The sequence below is a fragment of the Oncorhynchus mykiss genome, chromosome 27 (assembly GCF_057628025.1).
Source record: "Oncorhynchus mykiss isolate SJ-2025 chromosome 27, ASM5762802v1, whole genome shotgun sequence".
In the NCBI taxonomy this organism is placed as follows: Eukaryota; Metazoa; Chordata; class Actinopteri; order Salmoniformes; family Salmonidae; genus Oncorhynchus; species Oncorhynchus mykiss.
This window is the reverse complement of record NC_143048.1, coordinates 41,347,501-41,363,899: the sequence shown is the minus strand read 5'-3', so window position 1 is coordinate 41,363,899 and position 16,399 is coordinate 41,347,501. Positions and strand designations below refer to the sequence as shown.

Genomic DNA, 16,399 nt, shown 5'->3' with positions numbered 1-16,399 from the left:
GAGAGGAGGAGAGAGAGAGAGGGGAAGGGCTGGAGGGAGACAGGAGGAGAGAGAGGGGAAGGGCTGGAGGGAGACAGGAGGAGAGAGAGGGGAAGGGCTGGAGGGAGACAGAGGAGGAGAGAGAGGGGAAGGGCTGGAGGGAGACAGTGGAGGAGGAGAGAGAGGGGAAGGGCTGGAGGGAGATAGTGGAGGAGAGAGAGGGGAAGGGCTGGAGGGAGAGTGGAGGAGGGCTGGAGGGAGACAGCGGAGGAGAGAGAGAGAGAGAGAGAGAGGGGAAGGGCTGGAGGGAGGGAGAGGAGGAGAGAGAGGGGAAGGGCTGGAGGGAGACAGGAGGAGAGAGAGAGTGGAAGGGCTGGAGGGAGACAGAGGAGGAGAGAGAGGGGAAGGGCTGGAGGGAGGGAGAGGAGGAGAGAGAGAGGGGAAGGGCTGGAGGGAGACAGGAGGGGCGAGAGAGGGGAAGGGCTGGAGGGAGACAGGAGGAGAGAGAGATGGGAAGGGCTGAGGGAGAGAGAGGAGGAGAGAGAGATAGGGGAAGGGCTGGAGGGAGACAGGAGGAGAGAGATGGGAAGGGCTGGAGGGAGACAGGGGAAGGGATGGAGGGAGACAGGAGGAGAGAGAGATGGGAAGGGCTGGAGGGAGACAGAAGAGGAGAGAGAGAGGGGAAGGGCTGGAGGGAGGGAGAGGAGGAGAGAGAGGGGAAGGGCTGGAGGGAGACAGGAGGAGAGAGAGAGAGAGGGGAAGGGCTGGAGGGAGGGAGGGAGGGAGAGGAGGAGAGAGAGGGGAAGGGCTGGAGGGAGACAGGAGGAGAGAGAGAGAGAGAGAGAGAGGGGAAGGGCTGGAGGGAGGGAGGGAGGGAGGGAGAGGAGGAGAGAGAGGGGAAGGGCTGGAGGGAGACAGGAGAGAGAGAGAGGGGAAGGGCTGGAGGGAGGGAGGGAGAGGAGGAGAGAGAGGGGAAGGGCTGGAGGGAGACAGGAGAGAGAGAGAGGGGAAGGGCTGGAGGGAGACAGAGGGGAAGGGCTGGAGGGAGAGAGGGGAAGGGCTGGAGGGAGAGAGAGAGAGGGGAAGGGCTGGAGGGAGACAGAGGGGAAGGGCTGGAGGGAGAGAGGGGAAGGGCTGGAGGGAGACAGGAGGAGAGAGAGAGAGTGTGTATATATATGGTATATTGTAATTAACTTGTTATAAGCCATTGTTTTCAGCTTGTAGCTGCTCTAGGTGTGTTAATAAATCAGAAGGAGGGGGCTGTGTAGTGAAGGGTAGTGTGATGTCTGGAATGAGATGAGTGTTCTAGTTGGAGGTTGTGTGTGTTTGTGGTGAGATGGAATGTAGAGTGATTGGCTGTCGTTCCATTCTGCTCATACATGTGACCGTTCACACATTCCTCATGACTATTGTTTTACTAACCTTGTGGACACACACACAATTTATTCCTATTAAAAATCTTATTTTTTACCTAACCTAAACTCCAATTCCAACCCAAAACCCTCTAGAAATAATATTTTTCCTCGTGGGGACTGGCAAAATGACTTCTATTCCCCATAAGTATAGTTCAATCAAATCCTATTTTATTTTTCACATGCTTGATAAACAACAGGTGTAGACCAACATGAAATGCTGACTGACGGGCCCTTCCCCACGATAAGCAGAGATGTCACTAGTCTTGGGCGCTACACCGTATACTGGAGCATTTGAGAACGTTTTTTTTTTTAAATTGTCAAACTGATTTATTCTTCAATAAATGCTAATATTTGTAGCAAATGTTTAAGTTAATATCTGCAGTCCATAACGTTCTAAATCTAAGTACGAGTCTCTGTTGTGTGTCTCACGAGGTAATGAAGTTAAACTTCACTCTGCAATTCACTACTATGTGTTTGCCATCAAATATCTTATAATGGCTTTTCTGCCAGAAGTCAGAGAGCTCTGGATGAGTTCTGTACAGCTGACTTTTTTCTCCCAAACACACACAACATCCTACTAGTGTGTTCTTTTCTCTCCCTGTGCTTCCTACTAGTGTGTTATTTTCTCTCCCTGTGCTTCCTACTAGTGTGTTATTTACCCTCCCTGTGCTTCCTACTAGTGTGTTATTTTCTCTCCCTGTGCTTCCTACTAGTGTGTTATTTTCCCTCCCTGTGCTTCCTACTAGTGTGTTATTTTCTCTCCCTGTGCTTCCTACTAGTGTGTTATTTACCCTCCCTGTGCTTCCTACTAGTGTGTTATTTTCTCCTCTGTTCTTGTCCCATCTGGTCCGTGTACACATGCTGCTGTTCCTTCACAAAAAGCATGGATCACAACTTTGTTCTTTTGCACAATTTCTCTTGTTCACTTTCGCTTGTAGAGGTCCACACTCACCGAAAATGACATACTAGCTATGCTTGTATAACTTTATGAGCCGGATTTGCCTTTCTTGGCAATTAGTTTGTTCGTTTTTGCTCGTTAGCATTTAGCGAACAGCATCTGTGATTTTGCTATTAGTTTGTGCAAATTTTGTTAGCATTCTGGTAATAGAGACCCAATGGGCTTTTCTTGCATTTTAACGCCCCCTTGTGTGCTATGCCGGTAATACCGTAAATCCAGGGATGAGACAAGGACGGTATGACGCTACGAACACATCTGTATACTCCCCGAGCCTAAAAAAAACAGAGGGCCATGCTCTCTCGTTAGTGTTGTGTGGCAGGCAGAGACAGTTCTGTACTGAGAGAAAGAACAGAGAGAGGAGTCGAATGAGGGAAGACAGAGAGTGAAAGAGAACCGAGGGAGCAGAACAGAGAAGAGGAGAGAACAGAGAGAACGGAACATACTCTACTTTGACAATGCAGCCTGTTCCTGCCCCTCCTGTTCTCTCTCTGTATTTTTCTTCATCCTCTTTCTGTTCCTCTTCCTCCTTTCCTGATGCCTTCTCTCACCTCTCATTAGTCATGTATTATCATGTATGTTGCTGGTCCAATCATAAAAAAAATATTTAAATATATTTCCCAAAATACCTGTAACAACTCTTTTGTTAACAAACCATTTTGTTCTTGCAAAGTGAACAAAAGCATTTATTCTTTACCAGAACCTACAATGACTTTAGCATTGCCCATATGATAGAAATAGATAGATATCAGGCTGGTGGTTGTGAAGCACGAGAGAGCAGTAGCAGATCCCTATTTCAGTTCCTCACACGGACCGCCACACTCCTAGTTAGTGTTAACAGAAACGCTAATCAATCTGTGTGAAATGTGTGTGAGAAATGTATTCACATTTCTGTAAAAACCAACGACTATGTTTTCAAGAGCAGTGTAGCAATGTAGACTGTGTGTGTGTCTCAGAAAACCGCTGACTGATTCGTTTATTGGGCAAAACTATGACTAGACACTTTTTTTGGTAAAGTGAGTTTCACTTCTCTCAGCTGTTGTGAGTCAACGAACGCATAACTGTAGAGTCATGTGTGGATGAGCTGGAGCTGGGCATAGGATGGTGTGTTTGCCTGCCGTTTGTATTCATTTTGACAGATGATTCCTCTGCCTCTTTGTTTACAATTAAAATGTGATGTTTTGACTTGCATAGTTAGCTGAGCAGTGAACTATGTACTGGACAGTGGACTAGAGTCTAGTGGCTAGCTGAGCTGTGAAGGACAATTTATCTTGTAAGCTACACATACCACACAGGTCACCAAAACACACACCAAAGGCGTCAGCACGCTTCAGTTCTGCTGTCCCCTAGCAGAACTCTGCTGGCCCCTAGCAGACATCAGCTGGCCCCTAGCAGAACTCGGCTGGCCGCTAGCCGAACCGATTGACTTTGCTCGCGTAGTCCCTTAAAAGACCTTTTGCTTGAAAAACGTGGCAATAGTACTGTTTGTCCATTTTGAGACACCATATCCAGTATACACTTTCTCAAAATAGTCAGAATGAATAACTCAAGAAATCTGTCATTAATTTTGACGTTTTTGCCAAAGAGATCCTAGTCACGCAATTTGACATCTAACGAAGATGTTTGGGGCAGTATTTCTCAATAAAAAAATGTGCATGAAAACGAAGACTTTATTGAAGAATCCCTTGTTGACCAATCACCGACGAAGGGGCTTAGACTTCGGCTCCGAACTTCGGCTTTCCTCCAGAACAAATGTTGTGTGCCCGAACAGCCGAGAAAATCGGGAGCCTTAACTGTCCACACACAGTTTGTCACACCTCTCTCACACACACACACACACACACACACAGAGCTTGTCACACCTCTCTGTCTCTGCCTGTCCAGACTCCTTTAACCTCAAATTCCATTAGTCTCCCAGCCACGATCAATCAGCCCATTAACACAGCCACAGCACAGCTAGCCTACAGTGTGTGTGTGCATGACATATTTATGTGTATGCCTGCATGCGTTGCTCATGCATGTGTATGGGGCATGTCTGACCCAGAAAAGAGCTTGCCAGGGGCCCGAGGGGTGCTAGTGGGTCGGTGGTAGGGGGAGGGGTGGTAGGATTTGACCCAGACTAGCACAGACAAAGACAGAGGTCTCTCTCTCAATTCATTTCAAGGGGCTTTATTGGCATGGGAAACATTTGTTGACATTGCTAAAGCAAGTGAAATAGATAATAAACAAACGTGAAATTAACAATAAAAATGAACAGTAAACATTACACCCACAAAAGGTTCCAAAGAAGAAGGATATATTATGGACGGTGGTATATTGATGTGCAAATAGTTTAATTACAAAAGGGAAAATAAATAAACATAAATATGGGTTGTATTTAGAATGGTGTTTGTTCTTCACTGGTTGCCCTTTTCTTGTGAATACAGGTCACACTGTGGTATTTCTCCCAGTAGATCTAGGAGTTTATCAAAATTGGATTTGTCTTCAAGTTCAGTGTTTTTTGTACATTTTTCAAATATGTGGGGTGTGTCCCAGGACTAGCTTACTTAGGGGACTTCTCCAGGTTCATCTCTCTTTAGGTGATGGCTTTGTTTGGGAATGTTTGGAAATTGCTTCCTTTTAGGTGGTTGTAGAATTGAACAGCTATTTTCTGGATTTTGATAATTAGAGGGTAATTCTGCTCTGAATGCATTATTTGGTGTTCTACGTTGTACACGGAGGATATTTTTGCAGAATTCTGAATGCAGTCTCAATTTGGTGTTTGTCCCATTTTGTGAGCAGACTCCAGATCTCTCTCTCTCGTGATCTATCATTATATAAGGCTGATCTTGACCTAGATAGCACATTTTCAGTTGACCGCAGTGTGTGATATCTGGCGGTTTTATGTGATGTTGCATGATGAATGTGTCCGTCAAGTGAAATTGGCTGTGTGTACTGACCATGTGCTCTCTTCTCTCCTAGGGGTCGTGTGTTTTCCTTAGACTTCACTACGATGCGTGTATGTGACCTGGAGTTCGACCGTGTCAGACGGTTGACCACTCCCTCCAGCCCTGCCGCCCCGCCCCCAAACACAAACCCCACCCCTAACTGCCACACAGTGTGGAAATACTACTGCAGAGACAACTTCGGCTGGAGAGAATACTCTGAGGTGAGTGTGTGTTCAGAGCAGGGGTTGGAACCAAAAATATGTTCCAAACGTTTTTCCCTGAACAGAACCACGATTATCTTCGTTCCGTTCCACTGTTCCGACCAAGAAAATACATTTCTGAACCGGTCGAACTCCAAACAATGTATCGGTTTATATCGTTCATTTCTGTTTCCTCTTTTAACCTGTGATCTCTCCTTTCTGTTTCCTCTCTTAACCTTTGACCTCTCCTTTCTGTTTCCTCTTTTAACCTTTGACCTCTCCTTTCTGTTTCCTCTTTTAACCTGTGATCTCTCCTTTCTGTTTCCTCTTTTAACCTTTGACCTATCCTTTCTGTTTCCTCTTTTAACCTTTGACCTCTCCTTTCTGTTTCCTCTTTTAACCTGTGATCTCTCCTTTCTGTTTCCTCTTTTAACCTTTGACCTATCCTTTCTGTTTCCTCTTTTAACCTTTGACCTCTCCTTTCTGTTTCCTCTTTTAACCTGTGATCTCTCCTTTCTGTTTCCTCTTTTAACCTTTGACCTCTCCTTTCTGTTTCCCCTTTTAACCTTTGAACTCTCCTTTTCTGTTTCCTCTTTTAACCTGTGAAATCTTCCATTTTGTACATTTTAGTTCATTAAATGACCTCAATCAGTGTGGATAGAGCAACTTGCTATGGAGCGGGCAAGCTAGTTGTTTAAATGCATAATGGACAGACAAGTATATAGGGCATGGGTGTCGATGGAGGATGAGGCTTCAAGAAGCTCTGAGCATCTTGATATGACCATCTTGTGGTCATAAACATGTATTATCTGAATTAGGCCTAGGAGTGGTTTCTATGGAAGAACTTTGAACTTCCGAGAGTTGGATGGACCAGAGCTCGCTAGCTAACAAGCTTATGTTTGCAGAGCGGCAGCAGAATTCAAATAAAAACAAGTCTTAACTTTTTGTAGTTAATCAAATCCAACGTGAAATGTGATAACTACGTATAGTATTCTTAACTAGCATTGAAGAAGTTAATCAATTCTTCTGTAATAAAAAAAATCTCTCCCTAATTTCTGAATCATGTTTGTAACGTCAGTACAGTAGCCTATGGTTTGAAGGGGGGGAGGGGCAGGTAGCCTAAACACACACTGGCAATGATTTTCAGCTGGCAGGCTGACACTGGAAGAAGTTTCTGGGTGACTGAGGACTTTGCATAGGCGCTTTGTTGGTTAGAAACGTAAAATAACTTAATGAAACAATATTAGGTGGAACAACTTTGAATCACATTATTATTCCTGATGAGTAAACCTCCACAAATAATATCTAAAATTAAACGTTGATCCCTCCCTCCCTCCCCTCTCTTTCTCCCCCCCGCCCCTCCCTCCAGCCCGTAGTGCGTCTGATAGAGGAGGCTAGTGGTCGTGGTCTGAAGGAGGTCCGGTTCATCACCCTACAGAACCACTACATCCTCAACATCAGAGAGGGCTTCCAGCAGAACGCCGTGTTCGGCTTCAGGCGCCAGATCAAGAAACGCCCCCTCTTCCTGTCCTCCATGGTCCTCACGCCACATCTACAGTGAGTACAGGACTACCTCTATACCAGTTTCAGATCTACTCCATTACTACAATACTATAACACTTATATACTATAACACTCATCTACTCCATTACTACAATACTATAACACTTATATACTACAATACTATAACACTCATCTACTCCATTACTACAATACTATAACACTTATATACTACAATACTATAACACTCATCTACTCCATTACTACAATACTATAACACTCATCTACTCCATTACTACTATACTATAACACTCATATACTCCATTACTACTATACTATAACACTCATATACTCCATTACTACAATACTATAACACTCATATACTCCATTACTACAATACTATAACACTCATCTACTCCATTACTACTATACTATAACACTCATATACTCCATTACTACAATACTATAACACTCATATACTCCATTACTACAATACTATAACACTCATCTACTCCATTACTATAACACTCATCTACTCCATTACTACAATACTATAACACTTATATACTACAATACTATAACACTCATCTACTCCATTACTACAATACTATAACACTCATATACTCCATTACTACTATACTATAACACTTATATACTCCATTACTACTATACTATAACACTCATCTACTCCATTACTACAATACTATACCACTTATGTAGTCGATTATATTTAGCTCACGCTCATATCAAGAGCTCCCCATGAGCAATCTCCCACTTGAGTGTTGAAGAAGTCTGCCAAAATGTGATTGTGAGGTGAACTGTCCTGTTAACATTTACATGGCATAGTACACCGGAGCCTGCTGCTACCATAACAACTTGTCTTGTATGGATGGTACCAGGGCACTGCACACTGTGGTTGGACATGATGTGCCAGCACAGTGACCACACACTCTCTTCTCTTACTTAGCTAGTGTCATTGTGAAACAGTGTTCCATAGAGCCAGTCAGTCAGTCTTCCCTGGATGCAGCAGTCAGTCAGTCTTCCCTGGAAGTAGCAGTCTGTCCCTAGTGCAATGTGGCAAATTGATCTAACTACCAGAACACAGTGCTGCCCCGTCCCTGTCCCTGGCCCTGTCCCTGGCCCTGTCAGTCCTATCAGTCCAGTACTACTGCTACTGGGGGGCGCTAGACTGTGCTGTTCCAACCAGACCTGGAACAAACAGATGGAAAGAGAGAGAGGGAGAGAGGAGGAAGAGAGACAGAAGAAAGAGAGAACAAGGAAGAGGGAGAGACAGAAGAAAAAGGGAATGGATGGAAAAGAAAATGGGGAAAGAGAGGTGTAAATGGCTTCCAGACAAGGGCAGCAGCATGACTGAACGAGTGTGAAATGTGACTGAGGAGTTGGAATGCGAGCAAGGGATTTGTCCCCTGGGCTTTTTCATCCTCTTCCTTCTTTACATCTACGGCTGCTGCTTGACTGTTCTGTTCTCCTCTTCTCTAGTCACCGTGTCATGAGTCTCCTCTTCTCTAGTCACCGTGTCGTGAGTCTCCTCTTCTCTAGTCACTGTGTCATGAGTCTTCTCTAGTCACCGTGTCATGAGTCTCCCCTTCTCTAGTCACCGTGTCATGAGTCTCCTCTTCTCTAGTCACCGTGTCATGAGTCTTCCCTTCTCTAGTCACCGTGTCATGAGTCTCCTCTTCTCTAGTCACCGTGTCATGAGTCTCCTCTTCTCTAGTCACCGTGTCATGAGTCTCCTCTTCTCTAGTCACCGTGTCATGAGTCTCCTCTTCTCTAGTCACCGTGTCATGAGTCTCCCCTTCTCTAGTCACCGTGTCATGAGTCTCCTCTTCTCTAGTCACCGTGTCATGAGTCTCCTCTTCTCTAGTCACTGTGTCATGAGTCTCCTCTTCTCTAGTCACCGTGTCATGAGTCTCCTCTTCTCTAGTCACCGTGTCATGAGTCTCCTCTTCTCTAGTCACTGTGTCATGAGTCTCCTCTTCTCTAGTCACCGTGTCATGAGTCTCCTCTTCTCTAGTCACCGTGTCATGAGTCTCCTCTTCTCTAGTCACCGTGTCATGAGTCTCCTCTTCTCTAGTCACCGTGTCATGAGTCTCCTCTTCTCTAGTCACCGTGTCATGAGTCTCCTCTTCTCTAGTCACCGTGTCATGAGTCTCCCCTTCTCTAGTCACCGTGTCATGAGTCTCCTCTTCTCTAGTCACTGTGTCATGAGTCTCCTCTTCTCTAGTCACCGTGTCATGAGTCTCCCCTTCTCTAGTCACTGTGTCATGAGTCTCCTCTTCTCTAGTCACTGTGTCATGAGTCTCCTCTTCTCTAGTCACCGTGTCATGAGTCTCCTCTTCTCTAGTCACCTTGTCATGAGTCTCCTCTTCTCTAGTCACCGTGTCATGAGTCTCCTCTTCTCTAGTCACCGTGTCATGAGTCTCCTCTTCTCTAGTCACCGTGTCATGAGTCTCCTCTTCTCTAGTCACTGTGTCATGAGTCTCCTCTTCTCTAGTCACCGTGTCATGAGTCTCCTCTTCTCTAGTCACCGTGTCATGAGTCTCCTCTTCTCTAGTCACCGTGTCATGAGTCTCCTCTTCTCTAGTCACCGTGTCATGAGTCTCCTCTTCTCTAGTCACCGTGTCATGAGTCTCCTCTTCTCTAGTCACCGTGTCATGAGTCTCCTCTTCTCTAGTCACCGTGTCATGAGTCTCCCCTTCTCTAGTCACCGTGTCATGAGTCTCCTCTTCTCTAGTCACTGTGTCATGAGTCTCCTCTTCTCTAGTCACCGTGTCATGAGTCTCCCCTTCTCTAGTCACTGTGTCATGAGTCTCCTCTTCTCTAGTCACTGTGTCATGAGTCTCCTCTTCTCTAGTCACCGTGTCATGAGTCTCCTCTTCTCTAGTCACCTTGTCATGAGTCTCCTCTTCTCTAGTCACCGTGTCATGAGTCTCCTCTTCTCTAGTCACCGTGTCATGAGTCTCCTCTTCTCTAGTCACCGTGTCATGAGATCCTCTTCTCTAGTCACCGTGTCATGAGTCTCCTCTTCTCTAGTCACCGTGTCATGAGTCTCCTCTTCTCTAGTCACCATGTCATGAGTCTCCTCTTCTCTAGTCACCGTGTCATGAGTCTCCTCTTCTCTAGTCACCGTGTCATGAGTCTCCTCTTCTCTAGTCACCGTGTCATGAGTCTCCTCTTCTCTAGTCACCGTGTCATGAGTCTCCTCTTCTCTAGTCACCGTGTCATGAGTCTCCTCTTCTCTAGTCACCGTGTCATGAGTCTCCTCTTCTCTAGTCACCGTGTCATGAGTCTCCTCTTCTCTAGTCACCGTGTCATGAGTCTCCTCTTCTCTAGTCACCGTGTCATGAGTCTCCTCTTCTCTAGTCACCGTGTCATGAGTCTCCTCTTCTCTAGTCACCGTGTCATGAGTCTCCCCTTCTCTAGTCACCGTGTCATGAGTCTCCTCTTCTCTAGTCACCATGTCATGAGTCTCCTCTTCTCTAGTCACCGTGTCATGAGTCTCCTCTTCTCTAGTCACCGTGTCATGAGTCTCCTCTTCTCTAGTCACTGTGTCATGAGTCTCCTCTTCTCTAGTCACCATGTCATGAGTCTCCTCTTCTCTAGTCACCGTGTCATGAGATCCCCTTCTCTAGTCACCGTGTCATGAGTCTCCTCTTCTCTAGTCACCGTGTCATGAGTCTCCTCTTCTCTAGTCACCATGTCATGAGTCTCCTCTTCTCTAGTCACCGTGTCATGAGTCTCCTCTTCTCTAGTCACCGTGTCATGAGATCCTCTTCTCTTAGCCACCGTGTCATGAGAGAGTCTCTTTTTCTCTAGCCACTGTGTCATGAGAGAGTCTCTTCTTCTTTGGTCACCAAGTCATGAGAGAGAGGAGCTTCTGCAGCTAGCACATTCTCAGACAGTCATGCTGGTCGTGTGTGTGTGTGTGTGTGTTAGCTCTAAACAGTTGAACATGATATGATTAAAACGCATGCAATCTTACTGTGTTTATTTTTGAGTTCAGTGTGTGTGCCTGTGTGTTGGAGTGCTTCTGAGCACAGAGGTGGAAGTCGTTAGCTTGATTGGCACTGTGCCTCTTTAGCTGCTTGCAAGTTATTTCTCACATGGGCAAATACATCTCTCTCTCACGTCCGTCCGTCCGTCCGTTCACCTTGTCTTAAACACATTCTCCCTTCAATGTTTCACCTCTTGCTTTCCATCTGCTGTCCTTTTTCCCTGCATCTATCCATCTCTTTATCTTCCCTCGTGCAATCTGGTTCTTTCACATTCTCTCTCTCTTCCCTGTGATCTTCTCAGAACACATGGGGAATAAAGCATCTGATTTGTGGGGACAGATTTCAGCTTGACACTCAAACAGAGCGAGACAGAACTGAGATGAAAGATGAGACTCAGGAGGGAGAGAAAGAAACCGTCACTGTGCCACAGAGAATGACACACACACACAGACACCGAGATAAGGCTAATACCATTAAGACATGTAGTCTGCGCCAGAGAGAATAACATGACAGCGATCCTACAGTGAGTGACTAAAATGCCAGACAGGCCATCGCTTTCCTTTTCTCTCTGTGTGAGTTCTCTGACAGCCTCCTGATATGCTATTGCTTTGTGTTTTTCTCATCCTGTGTCAGCTCCTCATTTCTGAGAAGCTCGTTGGCTTCTCCTTGGCTGCTGCAGTAGAGTATCGCCTGCTTCTAGCACTATGACATCATCATCGGTGACAGGGATCGTGTTGTTTCTAATGCAGGATGTGGTGGAGCTTCAGTTTGATTGGTTATTCACCATTAGCATGGGTTATTATGAAATTAAACATTATTGGATGATTCCGGATGTGGTTTATAATTCTAGAAGGGATCCATGTACATTTGGAAGTCTGAAGTTTACATACACTGAGGTTGGAGTCATTAAAACCACACCACAAATTTCTTGTTAACAAACTGTAGTTTTGGCAAGTCTGTTAGGACATCTACTTTGTGCATGACACAAGTCATTTTTCCAGCAATTGTTTACAGACAGATTATTTCATTTATAATTCACTGTATCACAATTCCAGTGGGTCAAAAGTTTACATACACTATGTTGACTGTGCCTTTAAACAGCTTGGAAAATTCCAGAAAATGTCATGGCTTTAGAAGCTTCTAATAGGCTAATTGACGTAATTTGAGTCAATTGGAGGTGTACCTGTGGATGTATTTCAAGGCCTACCTTCAAACTCAGTGCCTCCTTGCTTGACATCATGGGGAAAATCTAAATAAATCAGTGTAGACCTCCATAAGTCTGGTTCATTGTTGGGAGCAAATTCCAAACGCCTGAAGGTACCACGTTCATCTGTTCAAACAATAGGACACAAGTATAAACACAATGGGACCATGCAGCCGTCATACCGCTCAGGAAGGAGACGCGTTCTGTCTCCTAGAGATGAACGTACTTTGGTGTGAAAAGTGCAAATCAATCCCAGAACAACAGCAAAGGACCTTGTGAAGATCCTGGAGGAAACAGGTACAAAGGTATCTATATCCACAGTAAAACGAGTCTTATAGCGACATAATCTGAAAGGCCGCTCAGCAAGGAAGAACCCACTGCTCCAAAACCGCCATAAAAAGCCAGACTACAGTTTGCAACTGCACATGGGGACAAAGATTGTACGTTTTGGAGAAATGTCCTCTGGTCTGATGAAACAAAAATTAAACTGTTTGGCCATAATGGCCACTGTTATGTTTGGAGGACAAAGGGGAGGCTTGCAAGCAAAAGAACAGTATCCCAACCGTGAAGAACGGGGTGACAGCATCATGTTGTGGGGGTGCTTTGCTGCAGGAGGGACTGGTGCACTTCACAAAATAGATGTCATCGTGAGGTAGGAAAATGATGTGGATTTATTGAAGCAACATCTCAAGACATCAGTTGAAGCTTGGTCGCAAATGTGTCTTCCAAATGGACAATGACCCCAAGCATACTTCCAAAGTTGTGGGAAAATGGCTTAAGGACAAAGTCAAGGTATTGGAGTGGCCATCACAAAGCACTGACCTCAATCCTATAGAAAATGTATGAGCTGAACTTAAAAAGCGTGTGCGATCAAGGAGGCCTACAAACCTGACTCAGTTACACCAGCTCTGTCAGGAGGAATGGGCCAACATTCACCCAGCTTATTGTGGGAAGCTTGTGGAAGGCTATCCAAAACGTTTGACCCAAGTTAAACAATGTAAAGAAAATGCTACCAAATACTAATTGAGTGTATGTAAACTTCTGACCCACTGGGAATGTGATGAAAGAAATAAAAGCTGAAATAAATCATTCTCTATACTATTATTCTGACATTACACATTCTTAAAACAAAGTGGTGATCCTAACTGACCTAAAACAGGGAATTTTTACTAGGATTAAATCTGTTTCTCTCTCTCTTTTGTAGGACTCTTGGTGGCCTCTCCTCCTTTTCCCCCTCCTCCACTGTGGATTTGTCCCTTTCTCTCCCCCTCTCTCCGTCCTCCACCAACACTCCCAGCGTATTCCCAGAGACCTGGTTACCCATGACAACCAGCCAGGACTTCCTGCAGGTTCCGGTATCCTGTGACGACCGGAGCTATCGGACCGTCTACACTCTCTTCCACAAGACGGTGTCCGAAACCAAGTTCCGCATCCTTAAGATCCTCCGCGTCCAGAATCCCTTCCTCTGGGAGAAATACAAGAGGTGAGTTATCATACCGTTATTACACAGGTTCACCTGTGTCCTCGTGGAGGTAAGGAGCTGGTTGACTTAGTAGTTACAGTTGTTAGTTGGTTATGACTGTCTGAATCACAGCTCATTTGTTCCTGTAGATAGATGGCTGGTGTGCCTTGGCTGCTACACTGATCTCGCTTTAGGCCAGACCTAGGGAAAAGCTCGATGTCTGATCTCGCTTTAGGCCAGACCTAGGGAAAAGCTTGATGTCTGATCTCGCTTTAGGCCAGATCTAGGGAAAAGCTCGATGTCTGATCTCGCTTTAGGCCAGACCTAGGGAAAAGCCGGATCTCTGATCTCGTTTTAGGCCATAACTAGGGGAAAGACTAATGTCTGATCTCGTTTTAGGCCAGACCTAGGGGAAAGCTCGATGTCTGATCTCGCTTTAGACCAGACCAAGGGGAAAGACTGATGTCTGACCTCGCTTTAGACCAGACCTATGGGAAAGACTGATGTCTGATCTCGCTTTAGACCAGACCTAGGGGAAAGCCGGATGTCTGTCTGCTGTGGCTCTGAATGTGCTGGAAGGGGTCTGTTCCAGGCTAAACGACTCTGATGCCAGAATGCACCAGAATGCTTTCAATTGGGGCCAAAGAGTTCATTGATGTTGTAGATATTGAGAGCAGTGTACTAGGCTAATCTAACTTCTTCAAGAGCTAAGCTCCCACGTTGGTTAGCCTTGTGGTGTTTGAATATGACAGAAAGCCGGGCTGTGTACGTGTGTTCTGAACACCTACTTAGCTGCGCTCTCACCATTAGTGTAACCCACCAGTGAAGGTGAGTTCAGAAGAACAGGAAGTGGTTCCTTGATTTTTTTTTTTATACATCCGGTTGCCATAGATACGGCAGAAGGTGAGGATGAGTCACGGTGGGTAGTGAGAAGGTGTTGATTGGTGGTGTGGGTGGGTGTGAGTGTTTCCTACTTGGTAGAAGCAGTGAATCATATAGACTGGACTATAGAGTAAAACCTTCAAGCTGTTTTACTGTATCCTGTTCAACGTGTAAAGATTCAATTACTAGACCTAAAGACATCATACCCCCCCCCCCCCCCCCCCCCCTCCGCTCCCCCTAACAGGAAGAAGGAGTACATGTCTCGTCGTCTCTCGGAGATGGACAGGATGCTGAGCGAGCGTCACCTTTTCCACGGCACCTCCACTGAGGTGGTAGAGGGCATCTGCAAACACAACTTTGACCCGCGTGTCAGTGGCAAACACGCCACCATGTTCGGACAAGGCTCCTACTTCGCCCGCAAGGCCGTCTACTCCCATAACTTCTCCAAGCGCTCTCCTAAAGGGATCCACTCCATGTTCCTGGCCAAAGTGCTCACTGGCAGGTTAGTAGTCTTTATGGGATTACTATGTCCTCACTGACAGGTTAGTAGTCTTTATGGGATTACTATGTCCTCACTGACAGGTTAGTAGTCTTTATGGGATTACTATGTCCTCACTGACAGGTTAGTAGTCTTAATGGGATTACTATGTCCTCACTGACAGGTTAGTAGTCTTTATGGGATTACTATGTCCTCACAGACAGGTTAGTAGTCTCTATGGGATTACTATGTCCTCACTGACAGGTTAGTAGTCTTTATGGGATTACTATGTCCTCCCTAACAGGTTAGTAGTCTTTATGGGATTACTATGTCCTCACTGACAGGTTAGTAGTCTTTATGGGATTACTATGTCCTCACTGACAGGTTAGTAGTCTTTATGGGATTACTATGTCCTCACTGACAGGTTAGTAGTCTTTATGGGATTACTATGTCCTCACTGACAGGTTAGTAGTCTTTATGGGATTACTATGTCCTCACTGACAGGTTAGTAGTCTTTATGGGATTACTATGTCCTCGCTGACAGGTTAGTAGTCTTTATGGGATTACTATGTCCTCACTGACAGGTTAGTAGTCTTTATGGGATTACTATGTCCTCACTGACAGTCTTTATGGGATTACTATGTCCTCACTGACAGGTTAGTAGTCTTTATGGGATTACTATGTCCTCACTGACAGGTTAGTAGTCTTTATGGGATTACTATGTCCTCACTGACAGGTTAGTAGTCTTTATGGGATTACTATGTCCTCACTGACAGGTTAGTAGTCTTTATGGGATTACTATGTCCTCGCTGACAGGTTAGTAGTCTTTATGGGATTACTATGTCCTCACTCACAGGTTAGTAGTCTTTATGGGATTACTATGTCCTCCCTAACAGGTTAGTAGTCTTTATGGGATTACTATGTCCTCACTGACAGGTTAGTAGTCTTTATGGGATTACTATGTCCTCACTCACAGGTTAGTAGTCTTTATGGGATTACTATGTCCTCGCTGACAGTCTTTATGGGATTACTATGTCCTCACTGACAGGTTAGTAGTCTTTATGGGATTACTATGTCCTCACTGACAGGTTAGTAGTCTTTATGGGATTACTATGTCCTCACTGACAGTCTTTATGGGATTACTATGTCCTCACTGACAGGTTAGTAGTCTTTATGGGATTACTATGTCCTCACTGACAGGTTAGTAGTCTTTATGGGATTACTATGTCCTCACTGACAGGTTAGTAGTCTTTATGGGATTACTATGTCCTCGCTGACAGGTTAGTAGTCTTTATGGGATTACTATGTCCTCACTCACAGGTTAGTAGTCTTTATGGGATTACTATGTCCTCGCTGACAGTCTTTATGGGATTACTATGTC

At 45.3% G+C, this 16,399-nt stretch overlaps 1 protein-coding gene across 1 annotated transcript in view; it reads left to right on the top strand.

Annotated features, from left to right (window-relative positions):
• The window catches only part of LOC110508035 (TCDD-inducible poly(ADP-ribose) polymerase), a 28,613-nt gene that overhangs the window by 9,367 nt on the left and 2,847 nt on the right, over positions 1-16,399 (top strand). The window contains exons 3-6 of the mRNA XM_090223998.1: positions 5,311-5,497; positions 6,846-7,033; positions 13,401-13,679; positions 14,785-15,042. Coding sequence (XP_090080124.1) covers positions 5,311-5,497; positions 6,846-7,033; positions 13,401-13,679; positions 14,785-15,042 — 912 coding nt within the window. The remainder of the gene's footprint in view (positions 1-5,310; positions 5,498-6,845; positions 7,034-13,400; positions 13,680-14,784; positions 15,043-16,399) is intronic.